At 38.1% G+C, this 21,784-nt stretch overlaps 1 protein-coding gene across 4 annotated transcripts in view; it reads left to right on the forward strand.

Moving 5' to 3' along the window:
* ist1 (IST1 factor associated with ESCRT-III) overlaps positions 1–8,907 on the forward strand; it is a 29,665-nt gene extending 20,758 nt beyond the window's left edge. For all 4 annotated transcript variants that reach the window (XM_039763300.1, XM_039763297.1, XM_039763298.1 and 1 more), the window contains 2 exons: positions 6,239–6,287; positions 7,159–8,907. In XM_039763300.1, the coding sequence (XP_039619234.1) occupies positions 6,239–6,287; positions 7,159–7,313 (204 nt within the window). In that variant the 3' untranslated portion in view covers positions 7,314–8,907. The remainder of the gene's footprint in view (positions 1–6,238; positions 6,288–7,158) is intronic.
* The last annotated feature ends 12,877 nt before the right edge of the window (positions 8,908–21,784 follow it).

Genomic DNA, 21,784 nt, shown 5'->3' on the forward strand with positions numbered 1-21,784 from the left:
GTTATTAAAACCAATTATTTTATTATAAACAAAGGAAGTTGTACTTTAGATAGTTATCTTTTGGCTGTTATGCTGTTTGCATTGTTTGCTGGTTAAGGAAAATGAAAACAGTCACATGAATTTTTAAGGAAATTAGGCTGCAATAAACAAATATAAATTTAGAGAATGTATGAACCCCCGTGCATCAAAAGGCATGAAAAACATATCTATTAATTTCATTTAGGGAAATACATCCACCCGGAATAGATTTCTTAAATTGCAGGCTGAGAGGTGAGGCAAGCAGTCTTACATTCGGACTCTAGACCTGTGGCTTTAAGATGGTTTGAATTAGTAAATGGCTTTATAATTATTATGCAAGGCAAATAATAAATTTAACTCTAAGTCTAATTCATTATTAACTGGTTCTGCTACTGTAAAATTATTAACCACTAACAAAAAAACATTAAAAATAATAGACAAAAACAAGATAAAACCTCATAAAATAGTGTTCAGTGGTTGTTTTGGATCATCTTTATTTCCTCTGCACTGCAGCCCTGCTTTTGCTTTGACAAGTACTTGTCGTCTGTTGGCATTCCATAAAAGTCAAGTCATGTACCACTCCGTCAGCTGAGAGACATCATCTCGTTGTCAACAGTAAACATTGTCATGCTGCTATATCATAAAGTGTGGTATTTCTCTACTACTTTGTGTCAATTCTGAATTGCTGTAATTGCTATAGAATATACTGTAAGTAGGTAAGCCAAAACCACAACAAAGAGTAAATATTAAGAAACAAAGATTCTGGTATGCAAAACAAAGTTGATTTCAAAAGTGGCATTTAGAGATTTTTTAGAAAGGTCCGGTTCAAACCCTGGCTTGATCTAATGCAAAATGATCAAATTTATTTGACACCCAGTAAATAAAATTATGGGTCAAAATCATGTTTTTAAGCAACTAAATGTAAAGGAGCAAGCATTCAGAAGTTATATATAGTTATTACTTCTTATTACTTTATTACATATATTTATTTTTTACTTTTCTGCTTTAAGCGTTTCTTTATTATGCATTACTACAACAAAAAAGGGAAACGGAGTAAAAGTCGAGCTTGCGCAAAAGTGTTTTAATATTACATTACAAAACACAATACAACATAGTTTGAAATAAATTTGTTCCCTGTGAGCTATTTCCAAGAAACACAACTGTGTGTTTCACACTGCTCAAAAGCCAGATTCCCACTTCACTTAGCTACTTGTCCTTTTGGTTAAAAAAAAAATAAATAAAAAATCACACGGTGGCATTACCATAGTTATGGGTGCATGTCTTGACAGAGTAGCTACAGAGGCAGCTTTGAAAGCAGACGATGAATACATCACTTCAGATCTTCCTTTCCTAGACCAATCTCACAGCAATCATAAAAGACAAGACATCAGCAGAATTTCTTTGATATGTTTCTGGGTACAGATCTGAAAATAAAAATACAAAAATTGGGCTTGGCCAAATAATGCACACTGCATCATGACATAAGGAGAAAAGGAGTAGTAAACTGGTCAATGAAGTACATTTTGCAGAGGGAGAAAAATAACAGTACTCTTCTAATCTGACATTGCTCAGCTGTTAGTACACATTCTTCACCCAGATTAAAAGAATAAATAATGCAGTCATAGGACTTAACACCTGACAAAATAATGCACCATTAAGAGTGAGCAGATAAAGACATGGCTAAAAGGATAGTTGTAGCTAAAGAGTGAGTACTCTAAATCAAAACAGCTTGTGGTGGACTCCATCACAAGACTTTTACCAGATTCTGAATTTTGAGCTCTATTATTAAGCATATCGGACCTGAACACTCCACTACTAGCCACCTTGTAGGTAACAATGAAGTATTTGCTCTGCTCTCACCAAATGACCTTAACTTTAGTATAGAGAGGGCCATGATTTTAAATACAGTGATATAAAATTGTAGGGTACTTTCAGGGTCTTCTCATTGTCTTCATGGCTGGAAAAAGTGTATGAGGCACAAATACATTTTATTAATTGCATCAGCTGATTGTTTGTTACCAAGGCTTTCTCATGCGTTTTTTCTCTACACTTCCTGCATTAGCACTTGGAATATCATGGAGTGAATGTGTCACTGTAAAGGCTGTGTTTTATTTAGATCAGTGTGCCAGTGCCATGATGTGGCTGAGTGGTCAGCTGACCTAGAACTACTCTTGACTCTAGATCTGTTAATGCCTTGCAACCTTTATTAGTATAAAAGGCAGATTTAAGTGCATAGGTATTTCTTTAAGCATTCAATATGCATTGTGTTTGTTTTTAACACACATCATTTGTGTATTCATTAATCTGAATTGTTTTGCAAATTAGTCTTTGTGGGCCTATAAGTCAAAGTGTATATTATAAGAGTTAATTTGAAGTTGAATTGAACTTTTAGGAAAGCTAGGAGTTGGATTCCCAGAATTACTTTTCTTTAGGCTGTTACTTGTAATATTATGTTGTGTTGCATTGTCTCACACACCATACCACATGCACTTCAGAAGAGGTCATCCATGTGAAACTAAGCATGTTCAGGCCTAGCTAGTACTTTGATGGGAGACCATTTAGGAAAAGCTTGGATGGCTGCTGGAAGAGGTATTGGTGAGATCAGCAGGGGGCACTTACCCTGTGATCTGAATGTAGATCCCAGTGCCCCAGTGGAGTGATGGGGCCACTGCTGTAAAAATGGTACCGTCCTTCAGATGAGACATAAAACCGAGGTCCTGACTCTCTCTGGCCATAAAAGATCCCTCAGAATCCTTTGTAAGGAGTAGAATGTATCCCGATGTCCAGGCTAAATTGCCTTCCAAGGCCTGGTCATTCTGAGTTCTCCTGTCACTAATTGGCTATCCCTCTCTTACCACTTCACCACATAATAGTTAATGTGTGGTGAGTGTACTGGTGCAAAAATGGTTGCTGTTGTATCATCCAGGTGGATGCTGCACGTTTGTGGTGGATGAAGTGACTCCCTACTTACTATGGAGAAAGCTCTCTGAGTAGTGAGAAAAGCACTATATAAATGTAAATAATTATTAATTATATTATTATTAACTGGGCTAGAGGAATTATTGAAAAATGGGTATCCACTCATATTGTTCAGTAGACCTTTCACATTGCTGGTCGGATATGCAGTGCACTTTCTGACAACATTCCTTAATGATAGTTACTGGGGACCATTCTGTCTTAATATTTTTGCTGATTTCCTCATTCTAACATAGTAACTAGTGTTATGAGTTCTGTCCTCACCCTTAGAAGTAAATAGTTTCCACAGTGTTTCCATGGGCAACGGCAGCACATATCCAATGGACTCAGCCCTGACCCCATGTTGTATATCTCCGGGATAGAAAAAAAGGTGCACTGGCTGGAGGAAATCTTTGCACAAGCCAGTGTTGTAAAGCAGGGTCTGCTAGGAGGTGAAACAGTATGTGGTGTTGGGACATTAGTGCTTTGCATGCACCAGAAGAGGTTTCGGCTGGGGCACCAGCAAGAATTTGAGTGGGAAATTGCCTGGATAAAAATATGCATTGCACCCCACCATAGGAGAGACAGCTGGTGAGAAGTATTGGGCAGTGCAGCCCTGCAATACAGCAGCCAAATGGGGAGCTGCTGCTTTGGATCTTGGCTCCTTAAACATTGGTGGTTTTTGCAGGGAGCCCAGCAGCCACTAGAGGAAGTTTTAGCCTAGTATTTGTAGAGCAAATATAAAGCAGCAGAAACTCTGCAAGTAATAATTTGAGTTGGAGAAAACATCACTGAGTACAGTTTAAAGCCGCTTTGAAGCGAAGACCAATTTGAGTACAAAGCTAGGAGTGGATAGTGAATGCACAACTTGTGGGAGATCAGGGTCTGAACATACACGGGAGGTGATAAAGGTAGTATTGTGTGTGATCCATTCCATCATGTAGAGAAGGGTTCAAGAACTGTTTGGTCAGGCACTGTAGAGGAAGAAGGTTTGCTTTTAACTTTTGTTTATTTGGATCATCTTTTTGTATGCCCCCTCCACCCCACCCCATAAATACTTCTGTTAGCAATACAATCAGTAATGATGTACTATAATAACAAACCAGAGAAACATTTTTGAATCAAGCTATCACATATTTTATTTCTTGGTCATATTCCCCAAAACTTAAAAATCTTGTGAAATGTGTCATTCCATACACTAAATAATATTAAACATAGAAACCATTAGAAGAATTTGGAAACCATACCTAATGAAGTCTTTGACATGATTTCACTTTTTCAGCAGTCACAAACTTCAAGAGTAATTCAGTTAGAAAAATTGTGAGGCTTTGCTTTAAGTTCTTCAAATACTGCTTGTTAAATGATTCAGGTCATCCCAAAGGCCAAGCTTGAAATGTTATGAATATTAAGTTTCTGGGCACTGTGCTGTCATAAAACATCTTGTGCATTACTAAGAAAGCACATCAAATAATTTTTTTTGCATCTGCTGCGGAAATTCAATCTCCCTCAAGCAATATTGGTCCAGTTCTACCTAGCCATCATTAAGTCCATTATGACCTCCTCTATAACTGTCTGGTTTGGTGCTGCCTCTGTTCAGACTAAGGTCAATCTCCAACGCATCATCAGTGCCGGTGAAAGGATTATAGGCTGTAACAACCTCGCTTTCAAGTCCTTTAGGAGTGTGGGGTAGGGAAGAGGGCCACAATGATCATTATTGATCCAACTTGCCCATGGCATCACCTTTTCTAAAGACTTCCCTTCATCAAGTGTCTTTATGCAGTGATAGCTAAAACACATTACCTTAACAGTTTTTTTTCCACATGCAGCAATTCTTACTAATTTGGTCAGAGGTTCTACTTGGTATCTATGTATAACTGCACACTAGACAACCTGTATATTTTAATCCTTCTGTCTCTTTTTTTTGTATTGCTCTTGTATGCTGCATAATATTTTATCCTTTTTATATCTTCTTACATTTATCGTTTAAATTCTGTGTTGTCCTTGTATGTTGCACCAATACTATAAAGACAAATTCCTAGTACACATTAGTGTACCTAGCCCATGAAGTGAATTCTAATTTCAGGCTGATGTCTTTTGTGTTTTATGTATTTCAGTGTTGAATGTGAACATAGATATCCTCAGGATCTGTATTTGTTAAATAGATTGCCAATAAACGGTAACTAAATAAGATATGCAGTAGTGACCAAGTTTATGATTCTGAACGAAAGTAGAGTTGATGACATTCTACCATCATCAAGGAGGCTGAGGCACCTCACATTGACAGAATTCAAATGGTAGGAATGTTGTGACATTTGTCATCTGGAGGAGACAACATTGAAAGAGGCAGATCATTTAAATTTAAAAAGATCAGCTGACTCTTACAACATTTGGATCACTTGTTTAGAAAGGTGAGCGATTAGAGACACGGATAACCCACAAACATAACTGTAGAGGGAGTATCGGGCATCTCTGGAACTGGTTCACTCATCAGTATTGATAATGTAACTGATTACTGTTTTGAATGAAGTGAACAGAAAATCTTGTATCTGCATGGAAGAAAATGTGTCTAGATTTGTTAGGAGGGGCTTTGTCATATAGCAGGTTGACAAAGATATGCTGCCATTGCAAGCAGTGAGATCACAGGAGGCAAACACTAGAAAGAGTGGCATTTACAGTGTTACTGTGTCCAGATTTAAAAGTAAATCCCATTGAACGTGCATTTCACCTGCTGTGAAGGGGACCATACTCTCTACCTCCAAATCCAGGGACAAAAACAGCTGAAAGGGACTACAGCAAAGGTTTTTAGGAGTTTATGTGGAGTTACCAAAGAAGTTAATGGGGGTTGCCAGGAATGCTGTTTTATGCTAGTTAATTTAACTAGGTTTTAATGACTAGGATTAATTCAAAATGTTTAGAGGTAAGTATGGGTACAAATACAGAATTCTGGGGCCTATATTTTTTGTGTTTGTTCTAAAATGATCTTTTTTATATATATATGTAATCCCATCTTATTTTTGTCAACCACAAAACAACTTCCTGTATTTGAGTACTTAAATGGGGGCACAATGATTCTCCCATATCCTGTATTGGTATTTGTTGATTAGCTTCATTTTCAGTGGCATTGAGTTTTCATTTAATTTTGTTACTGTTGATTGTGATAAAGTGATGGCAGCGATAAGTTTGGTGGTTTTGTTGTTTTTGCGTATGAATTTAGAAAGTTCCTTCAACTCGGGTTTCAGATGGTAACATTTATCTGTTTTGACAGATTGATGACATCTCCACTAATAAATCAGTTGCACCTGCAAAAGCCACAGGTAAGGAGTGATTTCTAATAGTTGCAAGTGGAATATTGTGAGGTAAATTGAAATGTACATTAATTTATCACATTCAACCAATGCTGCATACTTTGTATTGTGTACATAAGGTCATTTTCATTATATAATCAGCCATTCTCAGATGTGCTCAATGTAGTCCAGGGTCATGAGGGGGAGCCCACTTTGGGACACACACATTCACACTCACCTAGCTTAAGCTGCTTGTCCTTGGGATATGGTAGGAAAACTTCTATACCTTGGGTGGAACTCACAAACACATGGAGAACTTGTGAACTCCACTTATACAGCGACTAAGTGTAGGATGCAAACATAGCACAGTCAATCCTTAAGACAGGAGTGCTATACAATACAATACAGTTTATTTTTGTATAGCCCAAAATCATGCAAGGAGTGCCGCAATGGGCTTTAACAGGCCCTGCCTTTTGACAGCCCTCCAGCTTTGACTCTTAGAAGGCAAGGAAAAACTCCAAAAAAAAAAAACCAAAAAAACCCTTGTATGGAAAAAATGGTAGAAACAGGTACTTTGGGCAAGCAGTGGGTGTCAAAAAAAAAGGGTAAATACAACACAATACACAGAAGAGGACACAAGTAATCCTAATTACAATATAATAGTAAAATAAAAATTTTACAAGTACAGAGCAGAATTTAACAGTAGATATCACATAATAGGATATGAATTTGAATTAAACACTTCATAACACTTTTTTTTTTTTTTTTTTTAAGTAGCTTTGTGAGATGTTTTTTCTCCTGAGAAGGAGCTCAAATTATTTATTTTTGTATACACATGCATGTATTTTTGTTTGTGCCGTTTCTTTTTATTTCTGTTTCACACAGTTTATTTTGTCTGTAGGCCCTGCAGTCTATGATAACAACGTACTCCCAGAGCTTCCTTCTGTTCCTGACACACTTCCTACTTCCTCCATTGGTGGTAACTCCGTTCCGTCAGACGATATTGACTTTGATGATCTCTCCCGACGGTTTGAAGAGCTCAAGAAGAAAACCTAGACCATAGATCCCCCCCTAGCCATTTTCACTACTACTACACTTCATCACGAAGAGCAGTTTATAATATAAACTCTGTATATTCTTCAGTTCTCTTGTATCTTTATATAAATCCAGTATGGGTCATGAATTTTGGCATAACTCCCTGTTGTTTGATGAAAAAGAAAGCAAAGGTGAATTGCAATAAGGTCTGAGCATTCCCTATAACTTAAAGGGTTTTATATTATTAATAACTGAAAATAGTATTGTCTTTTAAATTACATGGTAACTAATAGCAAATAATGTGGTAATCGATTATTTTTTTCCTGGCCGTGTAAAATAAAATGTACACTATGATGTTTAAAAAACAGTTCTCTACTGAGACTTGTTTTTGTTAAAACATTTGCAGAATAACGTCACACTAAGACCATTAATACCTGAGGAAAATGGTTGGCCTTATGTACATAATGAGTGTGAGTCCAAATAGGTACGTGAAGTGCATTGCTGGAAGTACATTTACTTACAAAGCAGTTTTATTTTCAATTAAATGTAATATTTATTTAGGTATCAGAACAGCAGACTTATCTTCTGACATTCATTAAATTTCAAAATAGTGACAAGACACTATTTGCTATTGATGAAGTGGTCTTTGCAGGGTGTACACCTCTTATTAACACTACGTCTGTAAACAAATACATTGACTGGTTTGTCACTTGACAATGAGTTCTGCTTACTCCTTAATCGAATAATAGTTCAAAATATTATCCTCTCTTATTGTGTTGTGTTACACATCAGATTTCTTAATTACATTTAAACTAGAAAGCATTTTTTTCTTTGGTTAGGGAAAAGACATTTTAGCTTTCTGAAATATAAACATCTATGTTTATATTTTAATGGGTTTACTTTCCTACTTTTGCCTTTTTTTTTTTTTTTTTTGGTTCCAACACTGCAAAATATAAAAAGCTGTTAATGGTTTCAAGGCTTTTTATATATTTGTTTTCAAACTTAGAGCAAGCAAATAGATTTATTTAAAAGTATTTCACAGATTTTGTGTATATAATAAAATGTAATTCAATAAGAGTTAATGTTGAGCAGAAGATTTAAAACATTTTTTACCTGTGCTACCTACTTATAAATTAAAAAGGCTCACCTATATTTTACATGTGAATTTGTATTTTTGTTTTTAAAAAATCAATATTATAATTTTCATGGTGCAAGCATTCAGTCTTTTCTAATCTGATGTCTGCTGGAGCTTGCAGGCTGCAGCTTCTTGTCTGTTTGCAGTGAGTTTCTAAACTTTTCAGAGCAGACCATCCAGCTGAAAAAGGGGTATTACAGAAGAGTAGCTTTATGTGCCCAAAATGATAAAAGGTAAATTTGGTTAAATATTAACACATTATTAAATTGGTAATGAATAATAAACATTCAGTTACCACTGTTCAAATTCCAGTTTGTTGCAAAGGGTTTTTTATGGTCACTACAAAGCAGATATTTTGTTTTATTTAAAACCCATGGTGAGTTCATCATTTGTTACACATGTCTATTTTACAGTGTTGCTAATTGTACATATGTTTCAGAAATGTTTTTTTATAAAGAAGATGGGCTGTTTCTATCCTTATTGGGTGTTTAGAGTCTTGTGCATGCCTGCGTGTGAGAGATTTGCAGTGTGGTGCTCCTAATTAAACTATGACATTGTCAAAATGGCAACATATCTTTGCAAGTGACACTTTAAATATGTTTATTGTTGAATTTAAAATGAAATTTGAAATAAATCCCACCCAATTAAACTAAAACATTTCTAATTTTCCTAAACTGAGAATATGAGTAAAGACTGATTGGTGTCTATTTCTTCAATTGCTGATTGATAATTTTTCCAGATCTAATAGATGTACTGTTGGTACTCTTTGCAGGCTTACTTGGTATGTACAGCAAGTAGGACCCATGGAACTTGAAAAGTCTTTGGAGGGCACTTAATATTAGACAGGCAGTGCTCTTTTTTTAATTCAAAAATTACATTGCATTATGTGAGAATGTTTGGCAAAGCTCTACATTGTCCGAAGTGGCTTTGTCTTAGGTTAAGAGCCAATACAGCATTAGAACAGTTTTGATGAGCACAGGCCATTGAACCCCAAAAAGCTTGCCATTCCTATTTGCCTTATTTTCCCAAAATAATATCAAGTAAGAGTTTTCAAAGGCACTAAAGTTCTACCTCCACCACACGACATGGTAATTTATTCTATGTGTCATTGATTCTCTCTGTGGGATTACGTCCTAACATTTGGGCAAAATCATCTCCTAACATCCAAGGGTCTTTCTGTGACTCTGTCATCTTTAATCATTTAAACACTTTAATCATGTCAGCCCTTCACTTAAAACGTTCCTCTTTTTCAGTGTCCCCTCACAGCTCATACCTTAAAATCGTGGAATTGTTGCTTTTCTGTGGACTTTCTGTAGTGCTGCCATGTCGTCTTGGAGATTAAAACTGCAAATAGTGTGATTCTGTCCGACTAGTGTGTTATATGAGGCTTGTCCAAAAAGAAGTTGAACTTCATATAAAAATAAATATGCTCATACCTTAAATATACTTCTCTCCATCAATAGGTTCCCCTCCTCTATTTAGACCCCATGTCTGGAATGCGTTCTGGAACTTGCTTTGTGAGATGTCACATACTATTGGTCCTGTGGAACCAACTTCATATGCAAAGAACCCTTCCCACATTGAAATGGTGTTTTGTCAGGCAATAGTTCGACAAGGAACCACACAAACCAGTTAAGAACAAATTCGATGGATAGGATTGAAAGGCTTTGTTGGGCTAAATTGTCTTTTCCACCAAAATGTTTTGTAATGTTGTTATTTTATAATGTTCTAATAATGAGTACAGCATTAATGACATTTGATATGTTGTGACACAAAATCCAGTAGTGCTTGGACATAGCAGTGCTAGAAAACGTTCAGAAAAGAGTGACTAGGCTGATTCCAGGACTACAGGGGATGAATTATGAAGAAAGATTAAAAGAGCTGAGCCTATACAGTTTAAACAAAAGAAGATTAAAAGGAGGCATGACTGAAGTGTTGAAAAGTATGAAGGGAATTAGTAAAGTGGATAAAGACCGTTATTTTAAGTAGAATTCATCTATAACATGGGGATACAGTTGGCAACTTGTTAAGGGTAAATTTTGCTCAAACATTAGGATATTTTGCTTTAAACAAAGAACAATAGACACTTGGAATAAGCTACCAAGTAGTGTGGTATACAGTTAGACGTTAGGGACTTTCAAAACTAGACTTAATTTTTCCTAAATAAAAAAAAAACTAAGTGGATAGGACTGGTGAGCTTTGCTGGGCTGAATGGCCTGTTCTCGTTTACATTGTTCTGATGTTCTTAGCACCTAGTCAAGGGGAGAAAAATCCTATAAAATACTTCTAAGATGTTTTGGACAACCTGTAGGAAAAAACAGACATGCCTACCCTAGTTGGTTATGAGAGCCACCCTGTGTGCATTTGCAACATCTCTTTTGATGTAATAAATCTGGGTAAAGTTAATCCTGGGGTGTTTAGAACTGTTGGATCTCATTGATTAAATGTTAGCTGTCTCCCTCAAACAGGTTTCTAAATTTTGTAGCTCATATTTGAAATGCAGTCATGTAATGTTTTACAAAACTAAACAAGATGCTTGAAAGGATTTGGATAATGCACATGTAATGGATCTTCTCCATCATCTATGTGGATTTTCTGCAGGTGCTTGATGTGCTCAGTTAACTGGTGGCTCAGTGTGACTCTTGTTTGTGTGTAAGAAGATAAACACATGGATAGATGTCTTTAGACTGCTGCACATTGAAAACAATCTGTTAAATATGGAGTAAACCAATGAGGAATGGTGACAGACAAACCAACTAAATTCTCAACAGTTTGATCGGCAGCATTAAAATCAACACTTTAGTCAGAAAACATGGCAATGGTGGCATATTCTGCATCAGAGGAGACTAGAATATCCATCCATCCTAAAATAAGGTTCAAGTTGTGTAGTTAACAAGCTTCTTTAAAAAGTTATAAAGAAAAAGGAAAGCTGGAAAGAAGTCTGAAATACAAAAGGACATTCACAGCTGGGACTGGTTTTCTTTAGCAGAGGTCTAGCAATGGCTACTGTGAAGGAGTAAGAGATAATGCCATTTAGTAATGCTGTAGAAGGGTGCCCAGACACTCGCCCATTTAAAGTCACCAGTCAGTGTCACCTTGATGTCTTTAGATGTATGTGTAGAAAACAAGAAAGCTCAGAGGGAGGAAACCTCTGGGCAGAACATACAAGATCCATATAGATGGAGAAGGTGCACTTGCAAGACTTCAGACCTTTGTGTAAGGTAGTTCAACTCGGACATGGTGTTAAGATTAAAAGTATTTTTAAGAGGTATATATATTTGTAAAGAAAGGTCATTGCGATATTGGAGGAATCCTGACTGAACACAACTGCCCACACAGAGTATGACATCCAGTGTGTGTACACAATAGATGAAAGCTCAGCTGCTACAAATGTGTTAACTGCTTTTTTTCCATCCCATTTCACTTTTACTGCTTTTCTGTAGCCTTCACAGACATATTGCTATTGTGCAGTTCTAACCATATTAATATATTTTACAGTAAGGACAAAGTCAAGTTTACTGCTCAGAGGCACACCTTGCACTAGAGATGTGGTCTGATTTTCTTACATTGTGCCTCAAATCTTTGACGAACAAAGCCTAGGGTTATCTATACACATTTATACCGAAGCATTACGTCAGAAGGCCTATTCACCATACATCCATCCATTTTCCTAACCTGCTTATCTGGGGCTAAGTCGAGGATTCAATACAAATTGAATGCAATTAAATTTATGAATGCAGGACGTGGTTCTTTTCATTTGCAAGTCCTGCTTTAGTAGAAATTTAACACCTAAACGTGCCTATAACATCATATCTCTTTACACGCAAAGCCACTAGCCACGTAATGACGTGATTTTTGGAATGACTGCCAGTCTTGAGTGAGCTGCATCTTCCAAGCCACTAGTCTTGCGGGCTCAGACGTGATTTTCAAATTAGAACCCGTTGGTCTGTCTTCGCTGCCTGTAGTAATTCTGTCGGTGCAGTAGATGGCGCACTCGCATCAGTTTTCTCAGCTACGGCAGCGGCAGCAGTAGTGAGGAGCCCTGACTTTGTGACGCCGGCCGGCTTCGGCTTCAGGTCCATCTCCTTCATGCCTGACCACACTTGGGACTGGACGGCGAGGGGGACCCTGCTTATTTTGCCAAGGACGGCTGAATCTGCTCAGGTATTTCCGTACATTCAAAACTTCAAAGCAATTCTCTTCAACTGCAAACTGTACTCTAGAACTTTTATAATTCATATTCAGCAGCACTTCGCGTAGGCGTAAAATAAAAAGAAAAAAAAAACATGCTTAGGATAAACATTTTCAAATAAGAGGAGACGGCTCATTCACCCATTCATCAGGAACAGGACAAGAACGGTCCTTCATGTCTGGTAAGTGGTCTCAGTATTATTGGACAGATAGACACAAAAATGAATATAAAGCAAGGACGTTATCAAGAAATAAGTCTAGTAATCAGTAAGTTAAGAAACAAACAGAAAAAAAACAGTAAGAAATACAAATCTTCTATAAGAGGCTGTCGCTACCTCATATCATGACGTGAAAGTCATTCCCAATTTTGTTCATGTAAATGACTTTAAAGGACAAGACAAAATTGGGCACAATGTCGTCTACACTAAGGCTGTACTAGATCCGTGGGGGAATATTGGAGTTCTGCTGTCATGAATTCTTTATTTACAAGTGCACAAATAAAACTTAAACTCGGTGACATGTCATAATGGCAGTTCTAATAACACCCTAGAAAAATAGGCGTAGACAACAGAAGAAAAAAAAATTACAAACAAAAGTAAGTCCTCTGCCCTCCTACACTAAACAAAAATAAAGGAAAAACGATGAGTCTTCTACAAAAAACACTGTGAAATAGAGCATTGTGTGAATACCATATTATATACAGTACTTAGCAAAGCTATATGGGATACTGTAGTTTACCTGTTTGACCAAATACAGTTAACCCTACAACACTCTAGATCTGCATGATACCTGAGATTAGGCGCTGCCGCCTACGAGTCGAAGCATACACTGTTATACGGTAAACTTTGTATTTTTAAGTATGGAAAGTTGACATTGAAATAATGATGGAGAGTACAGTATTGGCTGTGCAATCACTTTGTATATAAGAGACACGAGACACACTGAGTTTGGTTACGTTGGCCTTTTCCCTTTCAGCAATTGGGATTTCTGAACTCATTTATAACCTTATGAGACCACGGACATATATGCGGTAGGTCTGAATGGATGTTATGTAGCGCATAGCTGTATTTACAAAAATCAAACTTGAGATTTGGAGCCACACTAAACAGTCCTACCCATGAACTTCTAGGACTTTTAAATACGCACACTCACACTTCTCTCTGTTTTCTGTGCAGAAGATTTCCTCCCAAGTTGGTCGTCAGTTTCTGTCAAAAGATGACCCTTAGTGTTCATAGTTTGGCCCAATCTCTGCTGATGCATATTCAGTCCCCACATATTAGGGAGCATACTATGACTCTGCCCAAGCGCTGTGTCCCATCCTGCAGCAACTCCATAAACTTAATACAGCGCTTCCTCATGTGTGTGCCTATCCTATGGCAGTTGCTCTTGCCACACAGTTCTCTCTTGAGCCCTATCTCTCTCATATGTATTCTTTACCATTGACCAGGACTTTTAACTCAGCTGTTATGGCTATTTTTTTTGCTTGGCACTACACCTTACTTTCTGCCCTCTCTCCTCTAGCCATGGTAGGTTTGCAACATACTGTTGACTTCATACACACTGAGCTGTGTGTGGACCATGTACTCCATGACCTACAAGCCTAGTTTATACTTAATTCATTGGTATACAGTGAAAATGACATCAGATTTGGAGATACGCTGGTGTTTTCACCGTGCACTGCATGTGGAAATGACTGTGTGATGTGATGGATGCGGCAGCTGTGTATCCAAAATGGTGAATTTCAGGGAGAAGATGATTATGTGGGAGCCTGAATAATGATCTAAGGGCTGATTGTGACGTAATAGGTTCTCAGAACACAAAGAAAGCCGTGCAAAAACATTTAAAATGCATCTGTTCATCAGGGAAGTCCCCCATTCATGAGAATATTACACTCACCCTTCCTTCACCGTGATTGGTCAGCAGGTCTGACTCCCCACCTTCTCTTTTCCTTCCTCTTAAAGTCAGTAACAGCAGGCAAAACTGTTCTTCCATAAGCAGAGTCTCACATCCTAGGCCTGCAATAATGACTGCCTTGAAGCATTTGCTTTTTTTAGCTGCTGACATTTTAAACGTTTACATGCTGCCTGTGTTATTTCACTTTGTTTTTTTAGATGAGTTTGAGTTTATTAAGCAAATAGAACTTGTGAGTCACCAGACTGAATAAATAAATGTTCAGCTGAAGAGAAACAAAGGAGGTTTTTGTTTTTTCCATGGAACACTGTTTTTCTTCATTACTGAATATTTAGTCTTTCAGGGCCAGAAATATATGTCAGGAGACAAGTAGAATTTTGCTTAAATGTAGTTAGATTTAATTAGACAGTGCACTGACTGTTGCATTTTTAAACCAATCCAATTCCTCATGAAGGCGGCGCTCAAAGAAGAGGCAGTAATTTTGACCTGCAAAGAACAATGATACTCTTGTTAACCTGGTCCAACAGACAGAAAGATTCTGAATATTATAAACTGTATACAGCTAAAAAGTCTCCCAAAAAAACCCTTATTACGCATTTATACTGTATGTGTATGACATGTGCGGAGAGCACAATGAATGAATTAAAAATAAACATAACCTGCTGCAAGGGAAAAACCTTTCTGTACAATCGGATTATACATTGGTATTCAAAAACATCAATGGACGAGTGGTAAACGTGAACTTTAACTTATCCCAGATGCCGTATGTGTTCTCTGTGGTTCAGTTACAATAATAGTGTCAGAGTCAATGTAAGGATGAAAAATATGGCAGCTATGTTTGTGAAAATATTTATTGCAAAATATGCATTCAAAGTAAACCGTGTGTCACACGCCGTCAAAAAGAGGTGAAATGGACTATTAAGAGAGTTGATGATGAAGAGCCACAGGAAATGCGGAATTTCAAAATACCTGAATCAAATTTGATTAAACCAGTAGAACAATGAAAGAGGATGCACAGCACCCACCTTCTTACTGCACGTCTAAACAAATACCTAAAACATAGCATTACTGTCTAATTGGAAATGCAAACATGTCATGCCAGAACATAGCTGCTGTATTTTAACTTGTAGTATATCAATCGATCACAATGCTTACCTAAATTCTGTTTACTGTGTGGACAACCGGGGTGCGTATAGCTGCCCTAACCTGACACAGACAGGCAGAGACTCGAATTGCCACACAACACACCTTTATTACGCCATATAGTGAGGCAATAGCCAAAATGACAGAAAGATATTGTAGCAAACAGAAGCACTTCTCAAACGCATGGAGCCAAGTGGCTGCAGTGGTCTGTTTGTGTGTTGTGTCACTGCGCTCATTATAATATGCAAATTAATCATTAAGCTTAAGTTACCTCGTGCTACTGAGTCCCTGAATTTTAGCTTTTAATTTTCTCCCAGTGTCAGGTTTTTTGTTTAGTTTCTTTTGCTCTCTCCCTGAAATCACAGCCATTTAAAGTGCACAGACTGGAGAAAATTGGAGGTGGGTGTTTTAGGAAGAAGCCCTGTGGGTGGCCTTTCCATTGGTGGATTACTCCACAATTCGTTACACACCTTTTAATGAATTGTCCCCAGAGATGTGTTCTCGTTCAAGTATCACATCTGGCAACATGAGAGTACTGAATATCCAAAGGGTGCCGTGCCAGTATAGTGAGCAGGGCTGCTTGGACCCCAGTGTGATCCCCCGGTGTAGTCTCTTACATGTTTGTTTCTTCATTCAAACCTGTCGGTTCTATTGACTTATCTGCTCTGAAATCTTTAAGTTGCCAGTTATACTTCTAGACAGTGTGGAGTTCGTCTCATCTGTGTGCACAATGTAAATAAATCTGACAAAGAAATTAATACTTTTTAAAAAATCTTTAACCAACAAGTTATTTGTAGGCACTGCAGTTTTTGGCCTTTATCAGGAGTGGATTGTAGCATTAGGCAATGGAACACGGCCGACGGCGGCCAGAGGGAGCTAGGACTATCTGTGGATACAGCTTTTCACTAAGCTTTGATTCAGATGCTTAGACGTCACTGAGTAATCCAGACATTTGTGTAGGAAATGCACAGGATGTGAGAAGAAGAATTGATTGCTTGATGTTAATCAATCAAATCATTTTCAGTTTTGTCTTTGGCAATGTCAATAATTAATTAAACAATTTGGTAAGGCTCCCAGTTTATTTTCCTTACCATTCTCTGTAGGAGGTGGTATCTGACAACTGAAGCCCAGTCCTTTTAAATAACAGAACAATGCAACTGATTGATAAACATATGAATTATAAGAATATGATAACTGCATATTTATATATTGACATAGAAGAAGGGACGCAAGACAGGCAAAGTTATAACATAGAAGGGACTGCCTTTAACTGGATGTTTAGCATTCTAATTGACCTTGGCACAGATAAACAATTTTATGATACCAAGTCTTTAAGGATGATGTCCAGTGCTGTGTGGAGTTGAGTGTTGTTCCTTCAAGTTCAAATAGAGGACTCTATTTGTGTAGGAGTGCACTCTTTGTCTTTGCTAAACGTTCCTTTGTTTGTGGTGTACTTTTCCCACCTCTTTTTTAGGCTCTTTGCTGTGCCTTCTTCAGCTTCATAGGGAATAGCATGACTCTTCATGGCACCAGAGTTTAGGCTCTGAAGTTCCCTTCTTGGAGAGTGGCTGCTTTTCATTCTTCTCAGACTGGGCTCAGTCACTGGCACAAAGCTTGGCTTCTGGGTGTATGGAGAGTCACTTCCAAGCCACAGTAAGTTTGTGAGCTTTTTGCTCCACAGATAGTGGATGGCTTCTCACCCAAAAAATGTGGCCTATCAGCTTTCAGCTCCCAAACAGAACAGATAGGCAGCTTTTCAGCAATCCTGAAGAGAGAGCAGCCCCTCAGCTTTCAGGCCCACCAAAGAAAGTGGATTTTCAGCCTTTATCCCCACAAAGGGACTGAAGAGATGAAAGCAGCTGGTTTTGAAGAAAAGTGTAACTTCGGGTGCCTGGATCAAGGTCCTTTTCAGTAGCACATCCAGTGCTTCCTTGATGGGATGCTATTTTGTTTATCACGTCCAGACAGGATTCAGTTAGAAGTTACATGCCTAAGATGAATGTCAATTTGGTTGCTGATTTGTCTGAACTAGCTTCTGCAGATGTGTCAGCTCAACTCTATATACCTTTGTAATCAGATGAAGTACAGAGCTGATCAAAGTGTTGGTTAAAGCTTATGATTTTGGACACTTCAGTCACCTCTTAATCTTTGCTTACCTAAACTGAAAGTATTTAACCCCTCTCCTAGTGGCTTATAACTCAGTCCCAAAATCAGCCTAGCTGGTCTCCTTTGGAGTTTTTCAAGTGCTATTATGACCTTTTTTGCAATATGAAGAGAAAAACTAACCACATAACTCCAAATGAAGTGTCAGTAATGTGTAACTTAAAGTAAAAATCCAAATTCCTCTTTCTTTCATAGAGTGCAGAGATGAAACTCCAGCTGAATTCTTTCAACTAAATAGTGAATCATTTATTTGAGGACATTAAACAGAAGTGTGTTTAAGTTAGGAAGCACTTCTTTACACAAAGATGTATGGAAAAGTTGAATAAGCTACAGGTAGGTGAAACAGAAAATTTTACAACTTTTAAAAAGTATTTGGATGAGATATTTGGGCATCTTGGCTCTTAGCTAACCAAATGAGATTTGGTGGACCAAATGTCCTCCTCTTGTTTGTCAAACATTCAGTAACTGTGGTGCCTATGCTTGTTCTGTAGAATGAAAAAAGTTTTTTATGGTGTGAAATTGATCAAACTAATGGGAGTCTACCAATGCACCAGAGTGAAATGGAAGGACACTCTGAGAGCACTGAGGTACAGAAAGGACGGGCTATGACTGAGACAAGGGCCTCCTTTCTGACTACTTCCTTTTTTTCTTTGCTCAAGATGATGAAATTGTGAACTTGGCGAACGTCACAGATAGCAAGTAATTGAAAAAGGGCAATGTCAGAGGATGGACATCTAAATGTAACTCTAAATAAGTGAGGCATGAAAATTGTTATGTTATAGGCAGGCCCTTGCTTTTTTTTATTTTTATTGTTGTTTTTTAAAGTATTTTTCATGTTTTATGTGTTTTCTGTTAATATTGTTATGTCTATTTTTTTTATCTAGTATTTATGTATTGTACAACGTTGTACTTCTGCATGAGCACCCCTTTATACTTCAACGTCATTGATTTCTGGAAAGCCTTTGTCAGCTTTAGCCTGTGACACCTTATGGAAAATCTTACGGTCATATGGAGTTCCTCCAAAGCTGGACACACTTATGGGGATGTTCTACCGTCAGTGTCATAGTTCACAGAGCCCTGTCAGAGTGTTTTCTGATGGAGTCCGGTGTGCGACAGGGATGTATCAACTCTCCAATCCTCTTTCTGCTTGCCATTGACTGGATCATGCAGATGACAACAGCTGATGAACGTAGAGGCATCCAGTGGACTCCATTATTCTAGGCTGAAGATCTTGGCTTTGCCAACAACCTAGCTGCCCTCTCCTTAAAATTACAACATTTGAAGGTGAAGATTGATAGAGTGAACACTTTTGCCAAGCAACATCAGTGCTTCTAAAGCACAAGTTATGTGCATAAGTGCCAATCCTAGTGCACCCATCACAGTAAATGATGCTCCACTTGAAGATGCTGAGGAGTTTACATATCTTGGCAGTCTTGTTAGTAAGGTCAGTATAGCACAAAAAGACATCAGAGCAAGACATGCGAAAGCATGCAGTGCATTTCCAAGACTTCAGCCCATATGGAAGTCCAAATAGTACAGCTTGAGGACAAAGGTCAGACTTTATAAAAGCAATGTCAAGCCTGTTCTTTTGTATATTACCCCTATACACATGGTGGCAGCATCCCTCTGGTGGAACTCCTATTTGTACAACCACAGGGCATATTGGGAGCTGTATTCCTGAGGGGCTGCCCTGTTGGGGCTCTTGGGTGCCGCCAAGGGGAGTTGCAGGGGAACCACTACTATGGGAGGCTTTGGGAAGTGCTTCCAATGTGCAGTGCTGTGGCACTGAAAGTACTGGGTCTAGCATAAAGAAGCCATCTCCTCAACATCAAGGATTCAGAGTTGGGAGGAGGTGGACAAGGCCTGTTTGGAGTTGGAAAAGAAAGGAAAAGAACAGAACTGAACTGTGACTGATTTATACGGTGATAGAAGCCTGTACAAGATATTGTTTCAATTGAGAACTTCTTTCATTGGACCTGTGACTGAGTGTTTGGGGTGCAGGTGCTCCCCTACAGGTCACAGTGCATAGTGTCTAAGAGTTCACTTTCAAACTGGCCAGTTTGGCCAATAATCTTGAGACAGAGAAGACTGTGTGACAAAGCCAAGATACAAACTCTTAAGTAAAGTAAAATGCCAATCTTTAGAAAAATTAGCCAATTATCAGTGACAAAACTCCAGGGCACCTGGTGTCAAATCAAGTCAAGTCAACTTTATTTATAAAGCACTTTACCGACAACAGCCGCTGACCAAAGTGCTGAACATAGACTAAAATAAATTTTAAACAAAACAAACTAATAAATAAGTAGATAAAATACAATAAATAAAATAAATTAAAACATAGTAAAAACAACTAAACAGAGTTTACACAGAGTAAAATCAACTGCTCACACAGGATCAAATGCCAAACCAAAAAGGTAAGTCTTAAGAGCAGACTTAAAAATGGGCAGTGAGGAGGCCTGTCTAATGTGGATCGGCAGTGAATTCCAGAGCCTTAGAGCCACAACGGAAAAAGCCCTATCCCCCTGAGCTTTCGCTGAGTCCTAGGCACATCCAGAAGCAGTTGATCTGAGTGAGCGGGAAGGAGAGTGCATATGCAGCAGCTCAGCGAGGTAGGGCAGAGCACGCCCATTTAAGGACTTAAAAACAAATAAAAGAATCTTAAAATGAACTCTAAACTGAACAGGTAGCCAGTGCAGTGAGGATAATACAGGAGTAATGTGCTCACTCTTTCGCGTGACATTTTAAAAGGCGTGCAGCAGCATTTTGCACCAGCTGCAGCCGAGACAGAGTGGACTGGCTAACACCAACATACAACGAATTACAATAGTCCAATCGGGTTGTAATGAAGGCGTGGATTACTGTTGTAAATTGATCTTTGGAAAGAATGTTTTTTATCTTTGCCAAACGTCTTAGCTAAAAAAAAACAGATTTCACCACGGCACTGATCTGACCGTCCAGTCTAAAATTCTCATCTATCCTAAAACCCAAATTCGTAATAACAGGCGTACCATATTGTGCAAGGGGTCCCACATCCACAGGAGCAGAAGTAGAAATAGACCCACTGGTGCCCCCAGGACCAAAAACTATAACCTCTGTCTTATTTTCATTAAAATTTAAAAAGTTCACTGCCATCCAAGCTTTCACCTCTTCTAGGCACATAACCAACGTTTGTATAGAGTAAGCATCCTTGCGTTTGAGGTGTACATAAACATGAGGATCATCTGCATAACAATGGAAAGCAATTTTATGCTTTCTAAGAATAGAGCCAAGAGGTAGGAGATACAAAGAAAACAGCAAAGGACCAAGTATGGAGCCTTGCGGAACCCCACACGATAGTGAAGCAGAGGAAGATCTAAATTCATCTAGCCTCACTGAAAAAGTTCTTTGAGTCAAATATGATTTAAACCATGCCAAGGCATTACCACGAATGTCCACACAGTGCTCCAGACGAGATAATAAAATACCATGATCTATAGTATCAAAGGCAGCTGTTAAATCAAGCAGAACTAAAATCACATAATCCCCTGAGTCTGTTGCCAAAAGGATGTCATTAAAAACCTTCAGTAATGCGGTTTCAGTACTGTGAAATGGCTTAAAACCAGATTGAAACACTTCTAGCACATCACTTTCATCTAAAAAGGCTTTCAATTGAATATACACACTTCTCTCCAAAATTTTGGAGAGAAATGGAAGCTTGGAAATCTGTCTAAAATTAGATAGTACAGTGGAATCTAGGCTTGGTTTTTTGATCAATGGTTGGACTATGGCATGTTTAAACAAATTAGGAACTACGCCTGAGGAAAGACTACTATTGATAATAGCAAGAACAGATGGCCCTAAAACAGAAATAATTTCTTTAAAAAGAGAAGGTGGGACAACATCAAAAGGAGAACCTGAGGGCTTCAATTGACCAACAATCTCATATAGACAAGAGAGTCACCGGCTCAAA

This window comes from Polypterus senegalus, chromosome 9 (genome assembly GCF_016835505.1).
Source record: "Polypterus senegalus isolate Bchr_013 chromosome 9, ASM1683550v1, whole genome shotgun sequence".
In the NCBI taxonomy this organism is placed as follows: domain Eukaryota; kingdom Metazoa; phylum Chordata; class Cladistia; order Polypteriformes; family Polypteridae; genus Polypterus; species Polypterus senegalus.